This window comes from Sorex fumeus, unplaced genomic scaffold, assembly GCF_029834395.1.
Source record: "Sorex fumeus unplaced genomic scaffold, SorFum_2.1 ptg000122l, whole genome shotgun sequence".
NCBI lineage: Eukaryota > Metazoa > Chordata > Mammalia > Eulipotyphla > Soricidae > Sorex > Sorex fumeus.
Genome location: NW_026606179.1, coordinates 10,633,999 through 10,660,715, shown reverse-complemented (window position 1 = coordinate 10,660,715; position 26,717 = coordinate 10,633,999). Strand labels below are relative to the sequence as shown.

General features: G+C 61.4%; 1 protein-coding gene across 2 annotated transcripts; it reads right to left on the bottom strand.

Annotated features, from left to right (window-relative positions):
• Nucleotides 1–991: 991 nt before the first annotated feature.
• On the bottom strand, nt 992–26,717 carry LRRC4B (leucine rich repeat containing 4B). Of its 2 annotated transcripts, none has more exons than XM_056136195.1 (3): nt 26,325–26,717; nt 16,333–16,664; nt 992–3,286 (listed from the first exon to the last, which is right to left on the bottom strand). In XM_056136195.1, the coding sequence occupies exons 2-3, from the start codon at nt 16,627–16,629 to the stop codon at nt 1,457–1,459; spliced, it is 2,127 nt and encodes a 708-aa protein (XP_055992170.1). In that variant the 5' UTR covers nt 16,630–16,664; nt 26,325–26,717; the 3' UTR covers nt 992–1,456. The 2 variants fall into 2 exon arrangements, with proteins under 2 accessions (XP_055992170.1, XP_055992169.1); XM_056136194.1 differs by lacking the exon at nt 26,325–26,717 and adding an exon at nt 18,320–18,852.

Sequence of the window (26,717 nt, the reverse complement as noted above, 5' to 3'; positions counted from 1 at the left end):
GCACCCCCAGGTTGTCATGGAAGCCGGATACTGTGAGGGCACCCTGCTCTGCCCCCATCCCCCATCGGCTTATACCCACTGTCCATTTTACTCCTCTCATCTCTGGGTCCTGCACTCTGTTCCTGTGGGGCTCCAGCCCTGCTCGGTCCACTGCTGCTCCCTGGTACCTCCAACATTGGAGCCCCCCACTCCACCCCTCTCAGTGGTCCCACGCTCCCCCCATCCCGCCCCTCTGGCTCACCCCCTTCCCCACCTGTCCTCACTCTCCTCCCCACCTCCCACTGTCCAGGAAGCCCAGGGCTCCCCCTAATGAGGGGAAAGTCCCTATATGGCGACTCTGCACCTCACCACGGTGCTGGGACCACCAGGAGGGGCCCTGGGAAGCAGCCCCAGCAGGCGTGAGGACACAGATAAGGAAGGAATTCGCTGGCAGGCCTGGTGAATTCTCCTTTTAGCAGCTGAAAAGGAGATAAGAGAGCTGTGTGTGTGTGTGGGGGGGAGGGAGTTGGGGGATGCTAGCTGGGGAGGGGTGGTGCAGGAGAAGGGGTCAACATTGGGGGAATCCACACCCCTCTTAAGGTCACTGGAGCACCCCCACATCCTGGAGCGCCCGAACCGGACAGGTGTGCTCCGTGGATGCTGTGTGGGGCTTGGAGACCTGGAGTCAGGAACGCTGACCTGTGACCTTATTTGGGAAGATTCCCAGGAATGGCTCTGGCCTCCATGTCCATATATGGCCTGGGCAGCCCCAGGAGAGACCCAGGAAACAGCCCTACCCCCTTTCTTCTGCTTAGAGGTGGAGGTGGGGTGATGACCCCAGCAGTGTCTCAGGCCGGCTCCCCATGGAGCTCCCAAGGGTGGGTGGGGCTGAGGACCCCAGACTCCCCAGAGGCTCCCCCCTTTCTGGAAGGAAACCTGCGTGACCCTCCCATTCTACACACTCCCCGACCCCCACCCTGCAGCCCAATGCACTTCACTTGTGTCTCCTCCATCCTTTCCATGACCAAAAAAAAAAATATTTTTTTACTTTTTCCATGTTTTTTTAAAGTAATTACAGAGCAGGTAGTTGTCGACGCGAACCTCCCTTCAGTATCAAAAGAGTCTGGGGGGGTAGGTGAGGGCTGGGGCGGGGCAGCCAGAAGGGGCTCAGTGCCTTGGGCAGGGGCATTGGGGGGGCTTGGCTGTCTCTTGGGGGTGAGGCAGAGGGAGAGGGGGGAGGAACAGGCGTCAAACTGCAAAAAATGAACCGTCAGAGAAGGAGGTGGTTGGGGTGAAGGGTGAGGGTTCCCCTCCACAAAGCTCCTTTCACCCCGGGCTGGCGGGGGGCCCGGAGCAGCATGGGGGTCCTGAGTCCCTGTGTCTGTCCGGGCCGACACCGAGGGACTCTGCCCCAGCGCCCCCTGCCCTGGCAGAAGTTGGGGCGCACAGGGTGGGACGGGGCGGGCTCCAGGGCCCCTCAGATCTGCGTCTCTTGCACGTTCTCCTTGGAGCCGCTCTTGAAGAGCAAAGGTTCGTGGATGGAGTTGAGGCCCCCGGGGCCCTTGGCCCCGCCGCCGCCTGGGTTGCTGTAGTGCGCCTTGAAGGCGGCCGCCACGTAGTGGTGGTGGTTCAGGTGCTCGCGCTCCAGGGCGGGCAGGGCCAGGTGACTGTCCCCGCCCACACCAGCCCCACCAGCCGCAGCGGCTGCAGCGGCCACAGACACGGCTGAGGCGGCGGGCAGCTCGTCCTCCACGTTGATTATCTCCACGGTGCGCGTGGGCCCGTGGTGCTTGTGGAGCTGGTGCTGTTTGCGCAGCTTGTAGAAGGCCACGAGCATAACGGCGGCCATGAAGGTGATGGCCACGAAGCAGCCGATGATGATCTTGGTGGTCTTCATTACGTCGTCCAGGTCCTTGAGTGCATTTTCTGTCACGTCCGTGATGGGCACTGTGAACGGCTTCTCCGTGGGCCGCGAGGAGCGCAGGGCCGGCGCCGTGGTGGACGAGGCGGCCGCGCCCGCCGCCTCCCCTGGCCGCCCGCCACCCCAGGCGCCATCCGTGGTGGGTCCCGGAGGCTCTTTCTCTGTACCCCGCGGCTGCAGAGCCTCCTCTCCTGGCTGTGTCTCCAGCGTCTCCACCGTCACAGTGGTGAAGTAGGTGTAGCCGCCGCTGCCACCACCACTGGGGCCGCCGGGTCCTCCCCCAGGCCCCCCCGCCCCGCCAGCCACCACGGGGTCGACGGCTGAGACATTGAGTGTGGCCGAGGCTGTGGTGTTGCCAGCCGAGTTGGTCACCATGCATGTGTACTGGCCCGTGTCCTGCACGGTGACATTGGTGAAGTTGAGCGTGCCGTCGTGCAGGACGGAGATGCGCACGCGGTAGGAGCCGTGTGTCATGAGGGTGCCGTTGGGGGTCAGCCAGTTGACAGAGGTCATGGAGGTGCCCGTGCGGCACTTGAGCTCGGCGGCCATACCCTCGGTGACGTTGAGGTCCGTGGGTGGCTCCACGATGACGGGTGCGTAGCAGGTGAAGTGAGACTGGTCCAGCTCGCCGATGTAGCGGCCCTTGAGGCCGGCGGGCGCATGGCAGCGGGCGCAGCACGTCGTGTTGCTGGGCACCGTCTCTTTGAGCCACCAGCTCAGCCAGAGCACGTCGCAGTTGCAATGCCAGGGGTTGTGGTTGAGGTGCACACGCTCGAGGCGGTGCAGGGGCGTGAAGAGGTCGTGGGGCAGCGACATCAGGTTGTTGTGGGACAGGTTGAGCTCCTCCAGCGACTTGAGGTCGTCGAAGGCGTTGCGCTCGATGGTGGCCACCTGCGCGTGCATGAGCCAGAGTTTCCGCAGGCTGCTGAGGCCCTGGAAGGAGCCGGGCCGGATGAGGTCCAGCCGGTTGCCCGACAGCTCCAGCTCCTCCAGGCGCACGAGCGCCGTCAGGTTGGGGATGTCCTTGAGGTTGCACATGCCCAGGTTGAGGTAGCGCAGGTTGACCAGGCCCTCGAAGGCCGCCTCCGAGATGTACTCCAGCCGCTTGAGCTCGCCCAGGTCCAGGCGCCGCAGCGAGGGCACGCGGTTGAAGGCGTACGAGGGGATGCTCTCGATGGGGTTGTTGCGCAGCCAGAGCTCTCGCAGCTTGGACAGGTACTCAAAGGCCTGCGTGGGCACCGTGGTCAGCCGGTTGTCGAACAGCTCCAGCGTGTTGAGGCTGGGCAGCCCGTTGAAGGCGCCCACCTCGATCTTGCGCACTAGGTTCTTGCTCAGCTGCAGGATCTCCAGGTGCCGCAGGTGCTTGAAGGTGTCTGTCCGAATCACCTGCAGGCAGGGCGGGGGCACATCAGTGGGCTGGGCCTGAAGGCCCCTGAGCTTCCAGCTAGTGTGGGACCACACAGCGGTGCTCAGCCCTCACTCCCAGCTCTGTGCTCAGGGCTCACTCCCAGTTCTGTGCTGGGGACTGACTCCTGACTCTGTGCTCAGGGTGCACTCCCAGTTCTGTTCTTGGGGCTCACTCCTGACCCTGCGCTCAGGGCTCAATCCTGGCTCTGTGCTCAGGGCTGACTCCTGATTCTGTGCTCAGGGCTCAATCCTGACTCCGTGATCAAGGCCCACTCCTGGTTCTGTGCTTAGGGCTCATTCCTGGTTCTGTGTTCGGGTATCACTCCTGACCCTGTTCTCGGGGCTCACTCCTGGCAGGGCTTAGGGGACCCTATGGGATGCCAGGGATTGAACCCAGGTCGACTGTGTACAAGGCCAGAATCTTAAACCCTTCACCATCTCTCCAGCCCTGTTTTTTGTAGGGGACCACACCCAGTGGTGCTCTGCACTCACTCCTGAGACTTTATAGGGTGCCTGGTATTGAGCCTGGGTCAGCACAGTCAAGGCACACACCCTCCCTGCTCCAGTCCGTTCCCACTTGTCAACATTTTCCCCATTGGAAGATCCTATGGAAAAACCAGCTCGATTCTTTCATGCAGTCCAACATGGAATGATCCTCCCCACAGCCACCTCTGCCCCCACCCCAGCTTCAGCTGTCTTCTAACCCTAAGCAGGGTAGGGGTGCTCCCAGAAGAGACCCCAGAAGTCTCTATGCACGGGTCTCGCTGGCTGAGCAACGGGAAGGAGCAAAGTCTCTCCCATAAGAGCAGGACATGTGGCCAGGAGACACAGGCATCAAAGACGGTCGGCTCGGTCATGCCAGCTGGGCTGCTGTTCCAGACGTAGTAAGGGGCACCAGGGAGAGTGTGCGCATGCGTGGCTTCCATGAGGCGTGAATGGTGTGTGTGCATGCCTGTGCATGTGTGTGAACTCACATGTTGTTTGTATGTAGTTTGTGCCTGGCATGTGCCTGTATTCACGTGTGTTTGGACTCCTGAGAAGGGGCAGAGGAAACTTGGGGTGATGGGAATGTTCTGAGTTTAGCAGCCTCCCAGACTGTCAGAGATGAACAGCAGAGAGGACGCCAGAGGCCACCCGGAGCAGCACTCAGCCCTCCCTTCTGCAGCCACAGCACTCAGGGCTTACTCCTGGTTCCGCACTCAGGGGTCACTCCTGTCCGGTGTGGTGCCAGGGATTGAATGTGGGTTAGCCGTGTGCAAAGCACATGCCTCATTTGCCACTCCCTCCAGCCCTGAGAAAATGCTCTTGTAAACAGTTAAAAAAGAGGCTGGAGTGGTGGTACAGCGGCTGGGGTGCTTGCCTTGCATGTGGCTGACCTGAGTTTAATCCCTCTATGGTCCCCCACGCCTGCCAGGAGTATTCCTGAACTCAGAGCTAGGAATACTAGCTAGGAACTCAGAGCACCACCAGGTGTGGCCCAAGAACAAAAAAGAGTTAAATAGGGGCCTGGGAGATGACTTAGTAGCTTAGTTGTAAAGCTGAGAGTTCAGTCCCTAGGGTGACCTGCCGAGCTTAGCACACAAACACACAGACACACACGAACACACACACACACAGTCACACACACACTCTCCTGGTAGTTTTTCCCCTGGGATCTCTGAAACCCACAAGTTTATTTCAAACGGTGACAGCCATGTGTTTGTGTCTGGGTGTGACGTGTTATATGTTTATGTGCATGTATGAGTGTGTGGTGTGTATGTATGTGTGTATGCACATGTGTTTGTGACTGTCTGAATGAGCACCATCTGGGAAGTGTGAGCACTTCCCCAGTACATGTGTGACAGTCACAGAGACCACCAGTGAGCACCATAGCCAGAATGTTCCAGAGCATCATGACCCACATGGCAGTTCCTAGGGAGTACTGCAGCCAAGTGAGTGTGTGTGTGAATATGGGTGTGGGGGTGTGGGGGTGTGGGTATGGGTGTGTGTGCTTGTGTGAGTGCATGTGTGTGTGTGTGTCTGTGAAAGAGAGCCGTAGCCACAGCCACAAGCAGATCAAGAAAAAGAAGGGAGGGCGGAAAGGAGTTAAAAAAAAGTCAGTGGTCTTACAGTTGCTCAGGGACAGTGGCCAGCAGGACGAGCGCCCCCCAGTGGATGGACTGCCCCGACGTGGGCCTCGAGCCACCGATTGGCCCGGAAGCCGCTGAAAGCGGGCAACAGCTACAGCCAGTCTGGGAAGAGACTGGTTTAACCCACTGCGGCCCAGAATGCTCCCGAGTCCTTATCTTCCCTTTTTCCATTTTGGTTTGGGGGCCACTTCTGGCAGGGCTCGGGGATGGCCCCGGTGGCCCCATGCGGGATCAGCGCCTTTGAGCCCTCGGGCACAGGTGTGCCCCTCTCGCCTTCCCGCGCCCCTGCGCTCGCGGTTCCCTTGCTCCGACCCTGAGTTCTCTCCCAAGTGTTTCTCTCCCGGAATGTACAGCTGAGAAACGTCCCTTCTCCTTCCCCTCCACCCAGAAGCCCCGAGAGGGACCCCTGCGCTCCATTCGAGACCAGCTCCGAGGAGCAGCCGGGTCGGTCACGTGCCGGCCGCTCCCTGGTCTGGAAGGCTTTAAGGAGCTTCCGGGCAGGCTGCAGGTGCTCCCAGAAGGAAGGAAACGGGGGCGTGGGCAGGGAAATAAGGGGGCGGGCCCCGCCAATCAGAACCCCGCCGGCCGATTGGGAGCGGACGATTGGGCCGCTTGGGCCAGCCCCGTCCTCTAACGTGCGGGGAAGCCGCTGTTGTGCTGTGTGACTGTGGGCCAGTGAGTCAGTGTCTCTGAGCCCGTGGTCCTTGCTGAACCGTTGGATGAGAGAGTACATGGCCGTGGCCAGCGAGAATCTGTTTCAAAAGAGTCCTCCTCCCAGCTCAGATGGCCCTCTGAGTGTGGCTCGACCCCACTCAGCAGAAGCCTGACTGACGCCTCCCCCGCCCCTCCCCCCCAGCTCAGCAAGTCCTGTTCTGCTCTGCCCCTTCTCTAGCGAGTTTCCCACGCAGCACTGTGCTTGGTCGCATCCGCATCCGCTTCCGGCCTGGGCGACAAGCCTGGGACAAGGTCCCTCCCTCACCCCTCCTTCCTCCTTGAGCTCTGCTGCAGGGGTGCAGAGTGGAGGGGTCACTGCTGGACAGCAGCCCGCGGTGCTGCAGGACCCGTCCGTGCGTGGGTGCCTGGTGCAATGCCAGCCCCTGGCCCTGGCCCTACCCTCAGCCTCTTGGCGGGCCCTGCTTGCTGTCTGGTCTGCCCCGCGCTGCTTCAGCAGGTTTTCTTCTGAGAAAGTCTAGAAATCTGGTTTGGTTTGGGGGCCACGCTGGGCAGTGCTCAAGACTTACTCCTAGCTCTGTGCTCACCCATGGCAGTGCGGGGGATGGAACTGAGATGGTCGCCTCCAAGGCAGATGCCTTATCCCCTGTACCTGACCTGTATTTTCTGGGTTTTGTTTTTTTGGGTATTTTTGTCGTCGTTTTCTTTTGTGGTTTAGGGTTACATCTAGCAGTGCTCAGGGTTTACTCCTGGCTCTATGCTCTGGGGTCACTCCTGGAGATACTTAGGGGATCATTTTTTCTTTTTCTTTGCTTTTTGGGTCACACCCAGCGATGCTCAGGGGTTACTCCTGGCTCTACACTCAGGAATTACTCCTGGCGGTGCTCGGGGGACCATATGGGATGCTGGGAATCGAACCTGGGTTGGCCTCGTGCAAAGCAAATGCCCTACCCACTGTGCTATTGCTCCAGCCCCAGGGGACCATTTTTGGTGCTGGAAATAAAATTCAGGATGGCCACATGCAAGGCAAGTGCCTTATCCCCTGTTCTATTTCTCCAGCCCTGGGTTTTTTCTACTTTTGGAGAGTTCCCTTAACATTTGTCCAAGATCACGTCAGCCTCTTTGTCTCTCCTCCTCCGCCCCACTTGGGAACCCGGTCAGGAAGCAGGCCAGTGGTAATGAAGGGCCTGTTAAGACAATGCCCAGAACTCAAGGTCCAAGTTCAGTGAGTCCCCAGGGGAACCCAGTCATGGGCGTGTCCATACACCTTCATCATCATGGAGGTTCTGGAAGGACATCATTCACCCTTAACCTCACAGCTGCAAAGCTGCACAATCAGGACTGAGTGGGTTTCTCCTAGATCTAGGCAGCAAGGCGTCCCCACCATGCCTGTCCCCTTCACTGAGGTCGGGCCGGGCTGTCCAGGGGCACAAGGCAGCAGGCCCGCCCTCAGCCACATGTGACCCAGGAGTCAGTTCGCCTGAGGGACCCAAGATTCTTTTGGGTGACCCAGCGCGTCAGGCCTCCAGCTGGGCTCAGGAATCCAGCAAAATCCCCCATGAACACAGCTGCAGCCCTGTCTGCCCTGAGGCTCAGTATGGAGCGTGGGAGACTGAACACAGACGGGTGGTGGTGTAGACAGGCCCTGGGGCAGCCCTGTGGCAGAGGTAGGTGGGGCTCTCCACTGGCACAGTGTCAGTCCTCCAGGCCAGGTGGTCTCATGCCCTGTCTGAACCATGGCCCCCATTATTCCAGCCCTCAGAAATCTTTTATTAAAAATTTAATTGTCAGGGGCTGGAGCCATAGCACAGCGGTAGGGCGTTTACCTTGCACGCGGCTGACCGGGGTTTGATTCCCAGTATCCCACGTGGTCCCCTGAGCACTGCCAGGAGTAATTCCTGAGTGCAGAGCCAGGAGTAACCCCTGAGCATCGCCGAGTATGACCCAAAAAGCAAAAAAAAAAAATTGTCAGGGGGCTGGAGTGATAGCACAGCGGTAGGGCGTTTGCCTTGCATGCAGCCAACATGGCCGACCCGAGTTCGATTCCTCCGCCCCTCTCGGAGAGCCCGGCAAGCTACCGAGAGTATCTCGCCCGCACGGCAGAGCCTGGCAAGCCACCCGTGACGTATTCGATATGCCAAACACAGTAACAACAAAGTCTCCAATGGAGACGTTACTGGGCCCGCTCGACCCAAAAAGCAAAAAAAAAAAAAATTGTCAGGGGGCTGGAGCAATAGCACAGCAGTAGGGTGTTTGCCCTTGCACACAGCCGGCTGACCAAGCTGGGTTCGATTCCTCCACTTCTCTCGGAGAGCCCGGCAAGCTACCAAGAGTATCTCGCCCGCACGGCAAGGCCTGGCAAGCTAGCTACCCATAACACATTCAATATGCCAAACACAGTAACAAGTCTCACGAGGTTACTGGAAGCTAATGGACCCGCTCGAGCAAATCGATGAAAACCGGGAGGACAGTGCTACAGTGCTACTGCCCAGACAGAGAAGTTGTCGGGACCAGAGTGACAGCACAGCAGGCAGGGCGTTTGCCTTGCATGCAGCCCAGCTAGGTTCGGTTCCTGCCACCCCATAGGATCCCCTGAGCCCACCTGAGTGCAGAATCAGGAATAAGCTTTGAGCACCCCTGGGTGTGGCTCAAAAACAAGCAAAAAGGATAATAAGATTTTAAAATAAAAATTTAACTGTGGTAGGAAAACAGCTGGGGGAATTGTTAATCTTAACGCCATTAAGGTAAACCCTTTGCATCTGTTTTGAATGTGATGAACCAACAGCACAGTGCTTAGTGTCTCACTGCTGGGAATATTTTGCATTAATTTTCTTCTTTTTCTTCTTTTTTTTTTTTTAGCATTTCCAGTGTTAGACTCTGGGGATTTTCCTGCACAGTCTGATTCTGGATGGCCTCTCCCCTTCCCTTCCTTCCTGCACCCTTTGCAATGGGCACTAGTGACCGGACGAGCTTGGCTAGCTGGGGGACCAGAGGGAACCCCCTCCTCCATCTTGGTCATGCAGGCTCCCTGCAAAGGCCTTTCCCACAGAGCCCCAGCAGCCTGCCCGAGGGCTGCTCACCCCTTTCTGTGGTGTCCACCCCAGACCCTGCCCATGCACCCGCTCCAGCCCCTCATGGTGGAGTGAACTGGGCAGCACCCTGGGTGCTGAGCCTGCAGGTGGCTCTCCTCAGGGATGGGCATGTGCCCAGCAGCCTGTGTCCTGGGGTCGGAGCCACAACACAGCGGGTAGGGTTCGATCCCCAGCATCCAGTATGGTCCCCCGAGCACCGCCAGAAGTAAATTCCTGAGTGCAGAGCCAGAAGTAACACTGAGCAACACCGAGTGTAATCGAAAAAGAAAACAAAAAAAAGACCAGACCAACAGTAGCCTGCATCTTGGGTAGAGTCTAGCACTCAGGGGTGCTCATGAATAGAGCTGGGGATGGGAGCGCTCAGCAGGCTGAGTGCAGGCCCTGTATGCAGGAGGCGTGTGTTCAATGTATGTGATGCTGGCACCACTGTAAGGAGCACTGAGCCCGGAGTTACCACGAGCACTGATCATGAGCACTTATCTGGGAGTAACAATGAGCACTAGACAGGAGTGACCCTAAGTATCTCTGGGTGTGGTCTAAAAAAAACAGAAAAAAGTAAAATAGGGATATGTCCCAAAGAGGGACTCAGGGTCTCAGCTAGCAAGAACCCCTGAGGCTGTAGCATGAGTGTCAGAGCATGAAGCGGGGCCCCTGGGTAGGACTGGCGGGGAGTCCTCCTTGCTCCTGGAAGCGGGGTGCTGTGCTGCTGGTGTCTGCCCAGGAGAGGCACCTCAGGTCTGAGTCTGGGGGGGTCAGTACAGGAAGTCCCCCAGCTGGAGGGTGGGGAGGGCTGGGGCGGGAAGAATTGGGGGGACTGGGGTCTCTATCACCCTTCATGTTCTCGTCACCTGGGGGCGAATGTCTCCCCAGGCTGAGACCACCAGGCAGCACATCACTGCTGAGGGTCAGGGGTCCCCTAGGTTTGATTTGGTTTTGTGCTCAGGAATGAATCCCAGCAGGCTCAGGGACGTGATGCTGCGGGGGAGGGGGGTCAAGCCTGTGTCCGTGCAAGCAGAGCTAGAGCCAATCCCTGTGCTTTCTCTCTGGCCTGGGTCCTCCTAGCCCAGGAGGCACAGGGGCCTGCTCGGCTGCTGCTGGGCAGTGAAGCCTAGTGGGTGGCCAAGGCTCTGGCCTGCAGAGACAGCAGGCATAAAGGTGAGGGGGGGCAGAGGGGCTTAAGCCCACCCTTTCCTGAACCCCATCCCACCAGGCTCTTCGGCCCTGCCTGCCAGGGCTCCACCCCCACCTCACCCCCAAATCAATGGGACTGGAGATGCGCCTTCATCTCCAGCCTGAGAAGATTCTCTACCAAAAATGGGGCACAGGGGCTGGCCGGACAGACAGAACAGTAGGGAGGGTGCTGGCCTTGTATCCCCAGCACCCCATAGGGTGCCATGAGCCTGCCAGCAGTGATCCCTGAGCATAGAGCTGGGAGTGATCCCTGAGTGCAGAGCTGGGCGTAGGCCCTGAGCACCACTGGATCTGGTCCCAGGCCAATAATTAATAATGAAATGAATCAATCAAATCAAACAGCCCCATGAGAGCCCCAAATCAGAAACAGCTGAAGTGCAGGGGCAGGAATGGGGGCCCAGGACACCCACAGCCTCTGCCATGATCCAGCAGCACAAGCAGGACAGGGGTGCGGGGGCCCCTTGGCCGTGTCCTGGGAGGGGGGCCTGCTCGCCCCTCTGTCTGCCTGACTGCACATGTCCTCTGGGAAGTGGCCTGTCACACAGGCGGGGAAATTGAGGCCTGGGAGCTCCCCGGTTCGGGGGACCCCCAGGGCTGAGGAGGAGAGTTGCAGTGGGAGCCGGGAGTACAGGGTCCCCTTCTGCTCGGCTGGCCAGTCACCAGAGGTGGTTCACTACGCCCCAGCCCCCTCCTCAGCCATCTCCTCCCTTCTTTCCTGATGGACCATCCAGTCCAAACCTCTGTCTTCTTGCTGAGGCTCAGCCACCTGGAAAATCCTACACATGTCACTGAGAAACGTTTCTGCTGTTTGTCCTGGGACGCTGGTAGGGGTTGTCTGCATGCAAGCCTCCCCCCTCCCCTTCAAGATAGCCGGGCCACATGGGAGGCACACCCCCTTGGGAGGAGGGGAGCACCACACATTTGAGTTTCTTGCCATTCCCCACACCAGGGCCGCCAGTCTCAGCCTAGCTCCTCTGTTATTTCTTTGTTGTCTAGAACATTCCACCCTTCATAGGAAGTCTGATTGGTCCTGATGAAGGGACTTGTGAGGGACATTTTCAGCAGTACAGGGAGAAGCAGTACAGCCCCATGATGCTGCCACTTCTGTTTGCTGCTTTTTGTTTTGTTTTATCTTGGGGACCACCCCTGGCTGTGCTCAGGGCTTACTCCTGCCTCTGTGCTCAGAGGTCGCTCCTAGCAGGGCAGGCAGGCCTGAAGCCCTGATCCTGTCTCTGGCCTCCTTCTGACTATGAGAAAGGAATCTGAGCACTGAGGCACTTGCTCTGCAAGAGTGGGCTCCCAGATTCAGCCCAAGTCCCCCAAACAATGGAGATGTGTGCCTGTGAGTGCCCGGCTTGCTGCAGGGACCCTACGCTGCTTGGCACCAAGTGTTGCCACGGCTTCCGGAAGCAGGAGAGCCGATGCACATGCCCCGCCCGTACTCAGCCCCCCATCCCCAAAACTAGGGAAGCCCCACTGGGGATTTCCTGGGAGGATTCAGGGGCTCCTGAGGATGGAAGCGCCCTGCCTTGTCCACCACCTTTTTAGTTTTGGTTTTTGGGCCACACCTGGAGATGCTCAGGGCTTACAGCTGGCTCTGCTCTCAGGAATTACTCCTGGCGGTGCTCGTAGGACCCTAGGGGATGCTGGGGATTGAACCCGGTTGACTGCAAGGTAAATGCCCTCCCTGCTGTACTATCACTCCAGCCCCTGTCCACCGCCTTTGTGTACATGCCTGCCCGTGCACCAGGTGGTCCCGAGGATCCAGAGCTTCCCTGAATCCGGGTAGTTTATTAGTCTGCTGCACTCATGCCCTCTGACCTCACTGCTGGTGCTGATCCGAAGCTCTCATCACCCACTCTCTCCACAATGGGGCTCTGAGGAGGAGTTGTGGTGGCTGGGAGGCCTAGTGGGGGGTTGCTCTGCTAACTCTGGGGAGGGGGAGGGGTGACGGCCACAGGGAGATGCCAGATCACAGCATAAAACCAGCAGACGCAAACACAAATGCACACAAGACACAGTCACAGATGCCCGTACACACTCAGAAACACAATGCACACACATGCAAGCACATGTGAGCACACATGCATACACAGGCACACATGGACATGTAATCACAGATGCACATGCATGTGCACACATATGCAGACACACATGCACAGACACAGGCATGCACAGATCCACAGACACAGTCACAAATGCACATAACACTCGTGTACAAAGTGCACACACGTACGCGTGTGAACATATGCAGACACATACATACCTACACACCTGTGCACACAGACACACAGCCACCCACAGAGGCACTCAGATGCACAACACGTGCACAAAGACAGGCGTGCATACACAGGCGCGCGCACGCACACGCACACACATGCACACCCAGTGAGTGGAAACAAAGAAAAGGCTGCAGACACAGTGCCGCTGACACTGACAGCCACAGCACAGACCGGCAGGAAGCTCCCGGGAACGACGGCGGGACAGACAGATGGACAGTTGGTCGGGGGGAGCATAGGGGGCAAGGATGAGCAGTGAGGGGGGATGAGTGACCCAGTGAGGCGGCGCAGCTGTCGGCCCGAGGCACGCCTGGTCTGCAGGGGGTCCCCCTCGAGACGGTGACAGCCAGCCTGGCCTGAGTGGCAGCAGGACGCATGCCTGGGCGTACACAGGCCTGTCCCAGCCCAACAATCGAGGCTATTGCCGCGGTGGCTGCTGTGGGTTCCCGGCACTTTGCCAGGACGGGCGATCAGGTCGCCACTTCTGCTTCCTGTGGCCGCCGCATGTGACTCAGACCCTCCTCGCTGGTGTCCCCACATTCCTACATGGTCTGTCTGCACCCCACTGTGCTGCAGGCTGGCAAAGGGAAGCTCGGAGCGATGGGACTCTGCTGGGCCGACAGATGTCCCCTATCTCCCCCACATGCCCCTGGCAGGTGCCCCCGAGTGGCTTTGCACTCGTGTCTCTAAGCCCTGGTGTGTGTCTGGCTGGCTCTGGGTGCTGGGCACAGCAAGCAGTGGAGGACCCAGTCCGGGCAGGAGCCAGGTGACCAGAAAGTGACCACTGGGGAGGCTACAGAGGCAGCTGCCCCCGACTTCAGGTCCCTCCACAGCCCTCTGCTGTGGGGTGCAGGGCAGGCACATGTGTGCAGGCATGTGTGTATGTACATGTGCACTGCATGGATGTGGTGCCTGTCAGAGAAGTCCCCATCCTGTGAGGAAGGACAACAGTCCCTGGCAGCAGACCACCAGGGTCCTCTAGGGCACTGCTTTCCCATCTTCCCCACACCCCCCAATCTGCCCCTGGACCGGCACCCCAAGCTTCAGAAAAGGCACCAAAGATGTGCCCCTCCTCCAGACAGCAGCTGGGCAGCTCGCCGGGGGCATCAGCATCACAGCCACACTGGCCACACTGCCAGCAGGTCACACCGCCACCAGATCACACCGCTACGCAGGTCACACCAGCCACGCCGGCCACACTGCCATGCTGGCCACACAGCCACTCTGGCCATTCCAACCCTACCCCTTCCTAGGCCATGCTGGCTACACCAACCACACTGGTGAGGCTGGCCACAATGGCCACCCGGTGCCAACCTAACCCGAACCTGTGTGCTCGGCTTCCCACCCCGGCCAGCGAGGGCTGGGCAGGGCACATACCACCCTCAGGCCTCGCTGGGCGCTGCCCTGAAGCCCCCACACAAGAATGCTTCCAAGCCATTTCTAAATTAATTTGCATTCGTTCTGCAATAAATAATTTAAAAATACACGTACTCGGGCACAGCAAAGTGCCAGCAAAGCTCCGACACTGATGTAAACAGTCGTTATTTATATCGCGCGGGACGGGCGGCTTTCTCAGTTGGGGGACGTGGATCATGAAAAAGTTCCAAGTATTTTTAAGCACTTCCTCTCACGTGCCAGGCCAGGCTCTCCTATCTGCGGGGGTCTGGATGAAGGCCCATTCCCCTGAGCATGCCCCGGTGGCTGCGCAGGGCCCCTGGCCTCGGTGCCCTGGGGTAGAGAGCCCCAGGGCAGTAAGGCCTCAGGGCCTGGTCCAGATGTCCAGTGCCTTTACCACAGACCATAGGGCCCTACAGGAGTGGCCATGCACGGCCCTCCAGATGGTGGTCCCGGGTGGGTCCAGAGGTATCTGACTAGGGGGTGTGAGCACAGGGGCCACTCAGTCTGAAATCCTGAAGGAAGGGACTGAGTCTTCCTAGCAGCAGAGACCAAAGTGGCCTGTGGGGTCTGTCATGGCCTCCTGTGCCCCCACCCAGTTCAACTATGTTCCCTCAGCTGCAGCCCCCGGAACCCCTAAACCAAAACAGCCCAAGTCCACAAAAGCCACATTTGCATCCGTAACACTCCACCAGCCTGGGTGGGCTCCACCTTTGTCTCCACCACAGCCACCAGGGGGTTCCCACTCCCCCCAAATGTCACCTGTGCCCCCTGCCCCCTCCCTGTTCCTGCAGCAGGCGCCTCTCTTGTACCCCAGATTCTCATGGCCTTTTATCCCTCCACGGGGACAGGCTGACCTAGGAGCTGGGCTGTCTCTGGGGGAGTGTCAGGTGAGGGGGAGGCGAGTCTGGAAGGTGTCACCCAGCAGCCCAACAAGGTGCAAATCTGTCCCCGACACCCGAGACAGACTCCAGCCAGCAGGACGGGGCACATGGGGACTGTCGGCTTGGTGGGCCCTGTCATGCGTGTATGTCACACACTGTCACACACACAGCCACTCTCACTCTGTCATATTCACACATTCAGTCACACTGTCACACATGCTCACACACACAGTGCCATGCTGTCACAAAGTCTCACACACTGCCACACACCCTTGCCAGCCCACGAGGCACACAGACCCCAGAGGAGCACTTGGGAGTCTCCTTCCCTCTCGGCGCTCATGTCTCTGAGGGGTTCATTCATGGGGCCTCTCAGGAGGGGGATCTGGGGGTCCTGGGAGTTTGGGGTGTGAGGCACCCAGGGGTCCCCGCCCATGCTAGAGCATTTCTCCTATTTAAGAGGCAGGGCAGGGTCCCCCACTGGGGCCTCCCCAGGACTCCTGGAGAATGGACTGACAGACAGCAGGAGGCGGCGCTACCTCAGGAAGCAGCAAGCAGGCTGGCCTGAACTGCAGACTCATCCCCCTTACATGCACCTTCAGACCCCAAGTCTTTTTCTTTTTCTTTTTCTTTTTCTTTTTTTTTCCTTTTGGGTCTTAGCTTCCGAGATCAGAGGAGATCGGGCGCGTTCAGCAGTAGGGTGTTTGCCTTGTGCGCAGCCAGCCCGGCCGAGCCGGGATCGATTCCTCCGCCCCTCTTGGAGATCCTGGCAAGCTACCGAGAGTATTCAATATGCCAAACACAGTAACAAGAAGTCTCACAATGGAGATGTTACTGGGGCCGCTCGAGCAAATCGATGAACAACGGGAGGACTGGTATTACTGGACTGGACTGCCTTTTGGGTCACACCCAGAAATGCGCAGGGTTACTCCTGACTCTGCACTCAGGAATTACTCTTGGTGGTGCTTGAGGGACCATTTGGCACGCTGGGGATGGAGCCCAGGTAGGCTACGTGCAAGGCAAACGCGTGCCCCGCTGTACTGCCGCTCCAGCCCCAAGAGACCCTAAGTCTTCAGCATCTCGCCACCCCAGGCCCCCACTCGGCAGGGGGACTAGTCTGGACCATCCCACACGCGGGGTGCTCTGCTCTTTTGACCCGCAGGGGGCTGCAGCTGGGGTGGGATGCCCCCAGGGGCCAGCTCTCACTCAGCCACGACTGGACACCCAGCCCCCGCCCGCGGCGCGCACCCCAGAGCTTGGGACAACACCAGCCAGTGCCTTCCCAGAAACCCACTGGCCCTGCCACCCCAGACCCCAAAGAGAAACTGAGGCTCCAGGCCCAGGAGGCGGTCCCCGCAGAGGCCGAGCCCCAGCCCGTGCACTCACCTGGATGCCGTTCTCCTGCAGGTTCAGGTAGCGCGTGTTGACGGGGATGCTGGCGGGCACCTCGGCCAGCTCCCGGCGCGTGCAGATCACCCGGCTCGCCTGGTTGCTGCACGAGCAGGCGGCGGGGCAGGAGGTGGCGGGCGGGGCGCCCCCGGCGGCGGCGGCACTCAGGGCCACGCCGCCCCCGCCGGCGCCCAGGGGCGGGGAGAAGAGCCACAGGAAGAGCAGCGCCCCGCGGGGCCACGACATCCTACCGGGCGGCCGCGGGGGGCGCGGGGAGCCGCGGGCGCGCGCCATCCTCAATGTTCATGCTCCGCGCGGGCGGCGGGGGGCTGCGGAGAGAGGACACGTGTGAGGCCGGCGGGCGGGGAGGGTGGTCGCGCGGGGTCCCGGTGCAGAGCCGAAGTCGGTTCTGAGACCAGAGAGGCCTGGGCCGGGAGATGAAGGCGCTATGGCCTTAGTGGACCCGGCTTCTATCCCCAGCCCCCGCGGACGGTCCGGGAGCACGCCCCCCAATAAATGAAAACAACTTGAAACAAAGCCACAAAACTTCGTTCTAGAGCTGCAGAGAGGGTAGAGGGGAAGGCAACTGGCCTGGCTCAGCCGCCTTCCCATCCCCAGCTCCCCAGAGGGCCGCCTGAGCAGAGCCAGAGTCAGACCCAAACCCAAAGCCAAATGAACAGATGCTTAATTCTCTGCATGATTTCCAAAAGGGTGGTAAGAAGGTTGAGATGGTGGAGGGGACAGAGAAGGGGCGCAGGTCAAGGTGCGGCAACGTGGTCCACTCTTAGTCCCCTGGGGAATCCCAGGGCCTAGGAGAGGGGCTGGGGAAGGGGGGCAGAGGGGACACTCAGGGTTCCTGAAGGAGAAGCTAAGGTGCCGGTCTCCCTGCAGAGAGGGCTGAGGGGGAGTCCCGGGGGACAGCGGGGCTGGGAGGGTCACCACCTGTTATGGGTGCCAGGGGTGGACAAGGAACCACAGGCTTGGTCAGGAGGAGACGGGACAGGCTTAGCTCTGGGACCAGTCCCTGCCCACCCCCTTCTTCCTCCCGCTGCACTTGCCAAGCCAGCAGGTAGGGTGGGAGAACCATGGATACCTCACCAGGTCTTGGCCCTGTCGCCTGCCTGGTGTTGGGGGCATTGCTGGACACGCCCAGTTTGCAGAGGACACAGGTGCGGGGCAGGGGGACAGCTTGGCCACAGGCTGGGTGTCCCTGCAGCCTCCACACATCTGGAGATCACAGACACCCTCAGAACAGGGAACTCTACTATGGAGAGGGTGGACTGGACAGACATACCTACACAGCCCAGGGCACACCCGCAGTGGGCACAACCAGCCATGCCCCGCACATTCACATGCATGCACACCCACACACATTCACACATAGGTGCACACACTTAAGCACACATTCACACATGCATGAGCGCATACACATGCACACACGCACACATTCCTGCACACGCACACACTCATGCGTGCACACATGCGCCAGCACATACACATACCCGAGCACACATTTGCACACACACATTCCCCCTACGGGCACGCACACACGCACGCACACACGCGCACGCGCCTTCCCTCCCACTGCAGCTTCCCGGAGCTTTTCAGCTCATATGGAGAAAAATGCGTCTGCGCATGTCCGTGCACCAATGCCTGAGCGAGACAGAGACCCACAGAGGGACGAGATGGAGGGACAAAGGGACAGAGACAGTGGGACAGAGACGGGGTGCGGGGAGGGTACCCAGAGAGCGCGCCTGTCAGGGGTGGGGGATGGACGCGCCTTTCCACCCACGCACCCCATATTTTCTGAGCGTAGGGGCTGGCACGGCCCAGCGGGGTTGGTGGGGGCGCTGGACCCTAAGACAGGCCGCCCCAGAATCGATGGCAGAGCCTGAGGCACCCCCTGCACCCGCCGCTTCCCCAGCCCCGCCGCACCCCAGTGCAGCCCGCCCCGCGTCCTTGTCCCCCACAGCGCGACACTCACCCCCGCGGCTCCGCTTCCTTTGGGCCTCCCCCGGAGCTCCCGGCCCCCCTTCCACATGCCGCCTGCCGGGCTAGCGGGCTCCGCGGCCCCGGGTCTCCAGGGCGGCCCGCGGAGGTGGCACTGGGGGGGGGGGGCGCAGGGCCTCGTTGGTCTCCCCGCGCCCCCCCCCTCGCCTGTCGCCCTTCCCACCCCCGGGGGGGCCGAGGGGAAACCAATGCGACAGTCTCCTCCCCTCGGACGGAGGGGGGCTTCCCTCCTACCCCCGCCCCCGCCTCTCCCCGCCTCCCTGGCCTGGGGGTCTCTCTCCCGGGCCGGCCAGCGGGGGTCGTCAGCGCCACCTCCGTGGGCGCACCTCCTCACGGCCTCTCCGCCCCCGGGGGCGCCGCGTGCCCCCTCTCCTTCTCCCCCATCTCGTCCTTGCTGGGCTGCTTCCGCCCGCCCCCAGGTCCGCACAGTCCGTCCGTCTGTCCCTCAGTCCACTTGCTCGGTCTGTCCCGGTCCGGTCCGCCCGCCCCAGCTCTCCCGATTACAATTTCTAGTCACACGGCGGTGCGGAGCCGCGGCGCTCCCTCCTCCCTCCTCCCACCGCTCTCCTCCCTCCTCCCTCCGCCGCCTGCGCCTCCCCCTCCCTCCGTTAATCAAAGGCTCCGTTATCTAATTAACCCATTGGTTGGTGCTGGGCAGCGCGAGGGGGCGGGCCTGCACCGTGCCCAGCCAGGCCTCGTGGCTCAGCGTTGCCTCTGGGGCAGCCAAGCTCGGCTCCACCTGTCCCGCTGCTGAACCCCGGTCCTAGGCAGGGCTTAAAGCCGCCCCCCCAGTTCCTTCAAGGTGCCCCCCCCCCCACTGATGCCATCCCAGGCCAGTTCCCATTTGTTCCCTCACGAAGCCCATCGCCCACCCCCTTCTCCTGGCACTTTGGCCAGACCCCATCTGGACACCCATGAGGGTGGGCGGGCACCCCCCTCTATCCCACACAGCCTGTCCCTTTTGTGGGCAGGGTTGGCTAGCACCCCACACACACACACAGTTATACATGTGCACACATATGCATACACATGCAGACACACAGATATGCACATACATGCATGCACATACAATACACATACATATACGCACACAAATATACCCCAACCTAGTCCTTTTGTGGCTCAGACCATGGTGAAGTCCACAGGCCTAGGTGGGTCTCTGACCCCTCAGCCACCCTCCCTGGGGACTCTGAGATACATTGGCTCTCAGGACTGGGGGGGTGAAACTTCACGGCCCTGCACCCACGACTGGGGGAACCCGGCAGAGGCACACCCCCACCCGCCTCCTGCCCACTCTGCTGTTCATGCTACTCTCTCTCCCTCCCTTTCTCTTGTGTGTTCTCTTGCTTTCTCTCCAGCTCTCTCTTTCTCGTTCTCTCTCCCCACTGGCTCAGACTCCTGCCTGGGGCCGGATCCCCATGCGCTCCCAGACCCCTCATGGTCTCCCCCCAGGCCTTGCTCTGCCCCGTCATCTGGGCTTTTTCTTCCCAGAAGCCTGCCCCCTTGCCTGCCCCTCAGTGGTCCGCACACTCAGGGGGCAGGGAAGTGGGTGCCCTTAGGCTCAGTGCTGGTGAGCCCTCAGTGGCCCCCAGGGACAGTGTAGACCAGGCAGTGACCTCAGTGTCGTCTGGCACTTGTGTCACACTCCTGTTGACACATCCACATGCCGCCACTCAGACCGGATCCTGGCAGGGGTGCAGGTCTCAGGCCTGCCCAGCCCACCCAGGCCCACCCCTCTGGGCTGCTTGGCCTGGGCAGCAGTGCACCCCAACTCCACCAGGCAGCTGCTTCTGCCACACTGGCCCCAGGGCTGTGCCCAGATGCACATCTGGCTCCATCAAACACTCCGGCCCCTGGAGATTGGCCCACATGCGCGCGCACATGCTCATACACACAAGACACACATTCATATACACATACTCAGCACAATGCACACACACAAACGCACATGGACACACACGTGCACCTGGCACGCAGCTCAGTCCTGGTGGTGGCTGTGTGCCTGGGAAGTGGTGCCCGACAGGGGTACCAGCCCCATGCTGCTCTTCCCAATCCCCCAAACCTTGCCCTACGGCAAAAGTGCCCCCCTGTCCCAGCATGAAGCCGGCTCAGCTATTGCTCGGCGCAGAGAGGGGCCACCACACAGTGAGGAGGAGCCCTGAGCTGAGCTGGGCGGCAGGGCGGCCCCACTTGGTCCCTCCCCACTCTGGCCCTGTGGGTCAGGATGCAGCAGAGAGAGCATGAGGGGTCCTGGGGGACAGGGAGGAGGGTCTGGACAGAGCTATGGTGGGACACAGCAGGGCCTCCGGGGCCTGGGAGAGAGGGGGCAGAGAGCGGCCTGCAGACCCCTTTCACTGGGTGCATGAGCTGGGGTAAGAAGGGCAGGTCTGAGGCAGGACGTCTGGCTGTGCTGCGCCGGGATGGAGGTTTAACCTGAGAGTGACCATCCCCAGGCACGCAGAACCCAAGAAGGGTCCCCAGTGCTGAGGAGTCGGCCCAGCCTGGGTTGGGCTGCTCAGGGTGGACTAGAGTCTTGTGGGGAGCAGAGGGTTCTCCTGCTCTCTCTGACCCTGCTCTCTGACCCCTAGAGAGATCACCCCTGGTCATTCAGTCTTTCATGGACTAAGTTCCTGAGGGTTCTCCCCTGTCCCCCGTCTCCCCGGCCCACTGGTCAGGGTCCCCCACACCACCTCTGCCTCTGACTCGGTGATCCCAAGTTAGTTATCCGACACCCAAGACTGTCTTGTTTCCAGAAGGCTAAGCCGGGCAGGGGTTTGTGTGCTTTCTGCAGGGAGCCCCCCAAGCTGTCAGGGCACCCCATGGGGCTACAGGGCCATAAACACTTGCCTGGACTTAGGGACCTGGTGCTCTACAGCTGGCCAGCAGAACTTGGGGGGGGTTCTGGGCAGGCCAATGGGGTCCAAGGAAGGGGATGTCAAATGTGAGACTCAGGGGCTGGAGGATCCAGTGGAAAGGCACTTACTCTGGACACAGTATGCCCTGGTTCCACCCCAGGCATCCCAGAGGGACCCCCACCCCAGCCCCTGCCAGGAGTGGTCCCTGGGCTCAGAGTCAGGAAGAAGCCCTAAGCACCACCAGCTGTGGAGCTGTGGTCCAACTGCTCCTATAATTAAAGAGCTGAGACTGGGGCTGGAGCGATAGCACAGTGGGTAGGGCGTTTGCCTTGCACATGGCTGACCTGGGTTCGATTCCCAGCATCCCAGGAGTAATTCCTGAGTGAAGAGCCAGGAGGAACCCCTGTGCAACGCTGGGTGTGACCCAAAAACCAAAAAATAAAAAAGCTGAGGCTTAGGAGCAGGGGTGAGGGCTAGTGGGGGTGAGCAAGCCATGCCATGCACACAGCAGGAGGAGGGGCAGCCGCTGGAGTCAGAAAGACCCCTGGGCATGTGGGGGGCTTCAGGATGGAGGGAGGAGAGAGGCGCTGGAGGAGCTGGAGGTGCAGCCAAGCAGCGTGGTCGCAGGGCAGCAGCAGGGGCGCCCCCTGCACCCCAACAGTCATTGTCCTTCCAGGACTCTGCCCAGTGACACCCTCTGGGGGACAGAGGACACAGGTCGTGAGTGGGGACAGGAGCCTGCGGGGGGGCATTTCCATCATCCTGCTCCCTGTTTCTTGAGCTGGAGGGGGAGTGAGAGGAAGGAAAGAGGGCAGGACGGGACCCCCAACTCTTTCTGGAGTGTCTGTAGAAGGGCAGGGCTCTTCTTTTCCCAGGGGTATGGATCGAGGGTCCCCAAAGGAGCTTCTTGCTACCTTGTTTTTCTAGACAAGGACCCCCTTCTCCATGCACACAGGAGTTTGTGTGCTCGGGGCGGGGGGGGGGGGGGCGGCAGGACTCAACCTGCTCCTCTGCAAAGTGGGTCCCATCCTGGGCTGGTGCTTGGGTGTCACCGGAACTCTGCCTCAGCTCCTTGAGCCACCGCCACCCCCAGCGAGGCTGGTCTGCAGAGGGGGCGACTCGGGGGGCACGCTGGGCGCAGACATGATGGAAACACTGATTGTCTTTTATTGTTTTGTTTGGGGCCACACCTGATGGTCTCAGTGCTCATCCTGGTGGGGGCTGGGGGACCCTAAGCAGTGCTGGGAACTGAATCTGGGTTGCTTGTTTAGGGCAAGTCCCAGCCCCATCTTGTCTCTCTGGTCTGATGGGGAAATTTAAGGCCCATGTTTGGCTTCTGGGGTGAGAAGAACAATTTTCTTCCCCCTTTAGGAACTCAGCCCTGCCCCACCTGCAACCCCCTAACTCTGACTGAACCCAAATGCTCCTTGGCCAGGAAGTGGGGCTCATGCACACTCACCAGAGGGTCTCCGCTGCTCCCCTCTGGGTGCCCTGGGGGGAAGGACCCTCTGTGCTGGGGCTGGGGCTCCAGGGCCTGTGAAGGAAATGCTTGTCCTGTCTCTCAGGGACTGCCTCACTCTAGGGGCCGAAGCCATGGCACAGCGGGAGGGCGCTGGCCTAGCACCCGGGTTCGATTCCCTTCACCACATATGGTCCCTCAAGCCCACCAGGAGTGAGCTCTGAGCATCACCAGTGTGTCCCCCACTCCGCAAATAATCCGGATGCTTCCTATGAGCCTGTTGTGATCATCTAACTGTCAGGGACCTGAACTCCCCCAGACTCAGTTTCCCCTGCCTTGGGGCAACTCAGGGCCACTGCCTTGGGGCTCACACCCCTGCCCAGGCACTCTAAGGATCCCAGCTCCCCACAGGGGCCCCCAGAGGGGGTGGAAGCAGCAGAGCCGAGAGCCCCCACAGCATGGCAGGTGTGAGTGGCAATGGCCCAGGTGGCGCGAGGGGCTGGAGGGCACAGCAGGGCAGAGCATGGGCTGCCCCGTCTGGTCTGACCCGTGCACGACCCCCTCCCGCAAGGGCCCCCAGTGCATGTCTCCCTGGTAGAGACCAGAGCTCTTTCGGCTTTCCTGCCTCCCCAGCGCCTACTGCCCCCACCCTCCTAGACTCCCTCCGCCCCCCATGACAGTAGCTTCTCTGGGTTTCCAGGCAACGGGGGGGTCCTGCTTCTCTCCTCACTCTCTTGGTCCCCCCTTTCTGCAAGAGCACTTCCACGCTCCAGACTGAGAGAGACAGGGTGGGGGGCTCAGGTGCAGCCAGAGTTCTCCACCCCCCCAGCCGGCTAGAGTGGAGGCTGGTGCTGAGACACACACCGAAGATACCTAGTCTGGGAGCCCACAGTGGCCCGAGGCCCAGGTCCCCCAGGACCCTTGTACACCAGATGAACTTCCAGTGTCCTCCTGCGTGGCCACCCCCCACAACTACCACAGATCGCAGGGGGACCAGACGGGGCCGGTGGCCACCCCTGGTCCCTACAGTCAGCCTGCTGCCACACGGCCACTTTCTGCACCACTGGCTTGGAGGAGAGGGCCTGGTTCCAAGGCAGCAATAAAAAGCAGAGGTGGTAAGGAGCACTGGAGGGGGAGCACTTCCAGAAGCCCAAGCAAGCTGGCTGCAAGTGAGGCTGGGAGCTGAGCCTCCCACCCACCCCATCATTACCACAGGGCATGAGGGAATCAAAGGGAGCCAGTCAGAGTCCTTCGGGAAGGAGATCAAAGGAGGAAGTGTGGCCAGCACCGGGCAACAGGGCAGACGGTTCGGGGAGAGGCGGGAGAGACTGGACACCCAGGGGCAGAAAATTCCTGAGAGCTGGTCACTGGGGCTCCGGGAGAACACCTGACCTGTCACATCCACTCCACCCGGGCCCCCAAGTTCCCACTGGATCTTTGCAAATGCTCGTCAGAGCGAGCCTGGTGCGCAGCCGCGGCCCCGTGGCCAGATGGATTTGTGAAATCACTAAGTTTAAAAAAAAAAGTTGGCAGCAAACGAAATATTCTCAAAGCCTTGGAGGTGGTCGCGGCCAGGAAGGGGCAACAGGGAAGGGGGTTGACAGAGGGCAAACGTGAGGGAGAAGGGAGACACAGAAAGGGGACACTGGCACCCCAAGCAATAGGCTAGCAGCCCCACCTCCTCTACCCTCAGAGCTGTGGGGATGCCCCGAGTTCTCTCTAGCGCTGCTAGGTGGGCTGCTAGGTGGGACTAGGGCATCAGGTGGCTGGGAGCATGAGGTCACCTCCCCTTGCAGCTCCCGGGAAACATCTGCAAGCAGGTGTGTCTGAGTGCATGAGGCTGGGAGTTCGGGGACTGCTCCCGCCCTGTGCCCCTGGGACCCCCACCAGGGATGGCGCATCTCAGACTCAGCACCTCACGGGAGTGTCAGCCCTGCACCTTCCGGTGAGGTGGGCTCCTTGCCCACCCCTCTCTACAGCTCCCGGTCCCTGTCCCTTCTTTCTGGGTGTGCTTAGAGACTAGGGGGGCAGGGCGAGAGGCACCCCGGGAGGAGCAGGATGGGGGTGGGGCTCGGGGAGGCAGGACAGGGGTACAGAAGACGCCCCAGGAAGAAGGTGGCGCTGGCCCCCGCCGAGCTGCTGGGGCCTTCGGGTTGTATTTTTCATATGGGGGGCTAGGACGCTGCCCGGCCGGGCGCGAGGGAAGCTGCTGGCGGCCCACAGCTGCTGCTGGAGCCCAGTTCCTGTCTGGCGGCTGCGCGGGGACTGGAGATGTGAGGCGCATAGCAATGGGGCGCTGCGGAGGCTCCACTGCAGCGCCCAGCTGGGGAGGGGGCGGGGAGGGGCTGAGGGGCAGCCCCGAGGCTGGCTCCCCCCTCCCCTGCCCGACTGGGCTCTCCCCGGGGGATTTCCCCACCCTAGAGAGAAAGTCGGAGAGGCCCCCCGCGGTGCCCGCGGGGTGCAGGATTTGGAGCCAGGTGGGTGGGGGTGGGGAAGGAGCGGTCAGGATGGGAGTGGCCCACAGGACATGGGCAAGGGGCCATGCACGGCCCCGAAGAGGCTGGCCTGGGACCCCTAGGCAGGAGAGGGGCAGTCCCTGGCAGTTGGGGCCAAGAGGTGCGGAGGGACCCCCATCCACACAGATCTTGGGCCTCAAAGGGTAGTGGGAGGTATGCAGAGCACAGGCAGCTGGCGGGAGAGGGGGTCTGGGAGTAGGGGGTCACAGGGCTGAGGAGGCAGGAACTGGGGTCCCTGGAAAAGATGGGCCCAGGAGAAAGATCTCCGAGGGGGCGACCTGCATCCAGAGCAGAGGGGCGAGAGAAAAGGGGTGTAGAGAGGAACACGGTGGGTACTGGGGGAGGCTAAAGTTGGGGGCTTCCACATAAGGTTGAGGGAGGGACACAGAGAGGAAGATCGCAGGGAGGGAGGGAAGTTAGGTCGGCAGGCAGGGTGCCCTGGGTGCCGAGGGCGCTGGAGGACAGCAGGGGGTCCGGGCAGAGCCTCGAGGTCTGGGCTGGCAGGGCCCAAGCCCGGAGGGTTGTGGCGGAGGTCTGGGGAGGGGGACAAGGGCACTCCACGACAAGGTCTGGGGGGCCCAGAGGGAGACTGGAGACTGAGGAGGGGGCTGGGTCGCTCCCCACTCACCCCCTGCGCCTTTCCCATTCTCACTTCCCAAACTCCCCGGTTCTCCCCGGTTGCCACGGCAACCGCTCCTGCCAGGCGCGGTCACCAAGGAAACCCCGAGCCCGCCTCTCCCCCTCCCCACCGCCGCCGTGCCCCCCCACCCGGCAGCCGCGGTGTGGACGGTGGGAGGGGCACGAGGGGCACCGAGAACGGAGGGGGGGCAGGCCGACGCCCCCCGCTGCCCCCCCATTCAAGCCGACATCCTTAACCCCACAGTGGATACGCTGCCCGGCGGCCACCCCCGACGTTCCCCCCAGCCGGTGCCCGGCGGCGGCGTCGACCCCCCCATGCACAACTCTCTGGCCCCCCCAGACTCCCCCCCGCCGCCGCCTCCACCCGCCGCTGCTCTCCGCCAGGCCCCGCCCACTGTCCTCTGCCGCCGCCCCCCCATCCCCGAGGAGGCCTGGACCGAGGCCCCCTAATTAGACAACGTCCCCCACGACCCCCGCCGGCCCGCGCGGGCCCCCGGGCCGGGTACTCACCGCGAGGCTCAGGGTTCCTTCCGGGGGCAGCATGCCCGGCCGGGGGGGAGGGCCCCCCCAGAGAGGCGCGGGGATGTGGGGTGCGAGGCCCGCTGCAGGGAGGCGCGGGGGGCGGGGCTGCGCCGGCCCGGGGTCCCTGGCGGTGGTCCCCGCGCGCCCCGCCACGGGCTGGGGAGGGGGCTCGGCGGCGGCGGCGGCGGCGAGGTGGGGGTCCTCTGAGCCTCGGCGCCGCCCGCCGCCCGCCAGCCTCCGCCTGCTGCCGCCCCTGCTCCCTTTCCTCCTGCCTGCCTTCCTTCCAGCCCGCCCGCCCGCCTGCCTCCCTGCGCGGGCCGCCGGCGGGCGCCGCGCTCCCCCCACCCCACCCCCCCAGGCCCCGGCCCCGGCCCCGGCCCC

Coding starts and splice junctions, on each gene's coding strand:
- LRRC4B (XM_056136195.1), bottom strand. CDS start 16,629: ATGGCGCGCGCCCGCGGCTCCCCGCGCCCCCCGCGGCCGCCCGGTAGG. Junction 3,287..16,332: donor TGCAGGAGAACGGCATCCAG/GTGAGTGCACGG, acceptor CCCTGCCTGCAG/GTGATTCGGACAGACACCTT.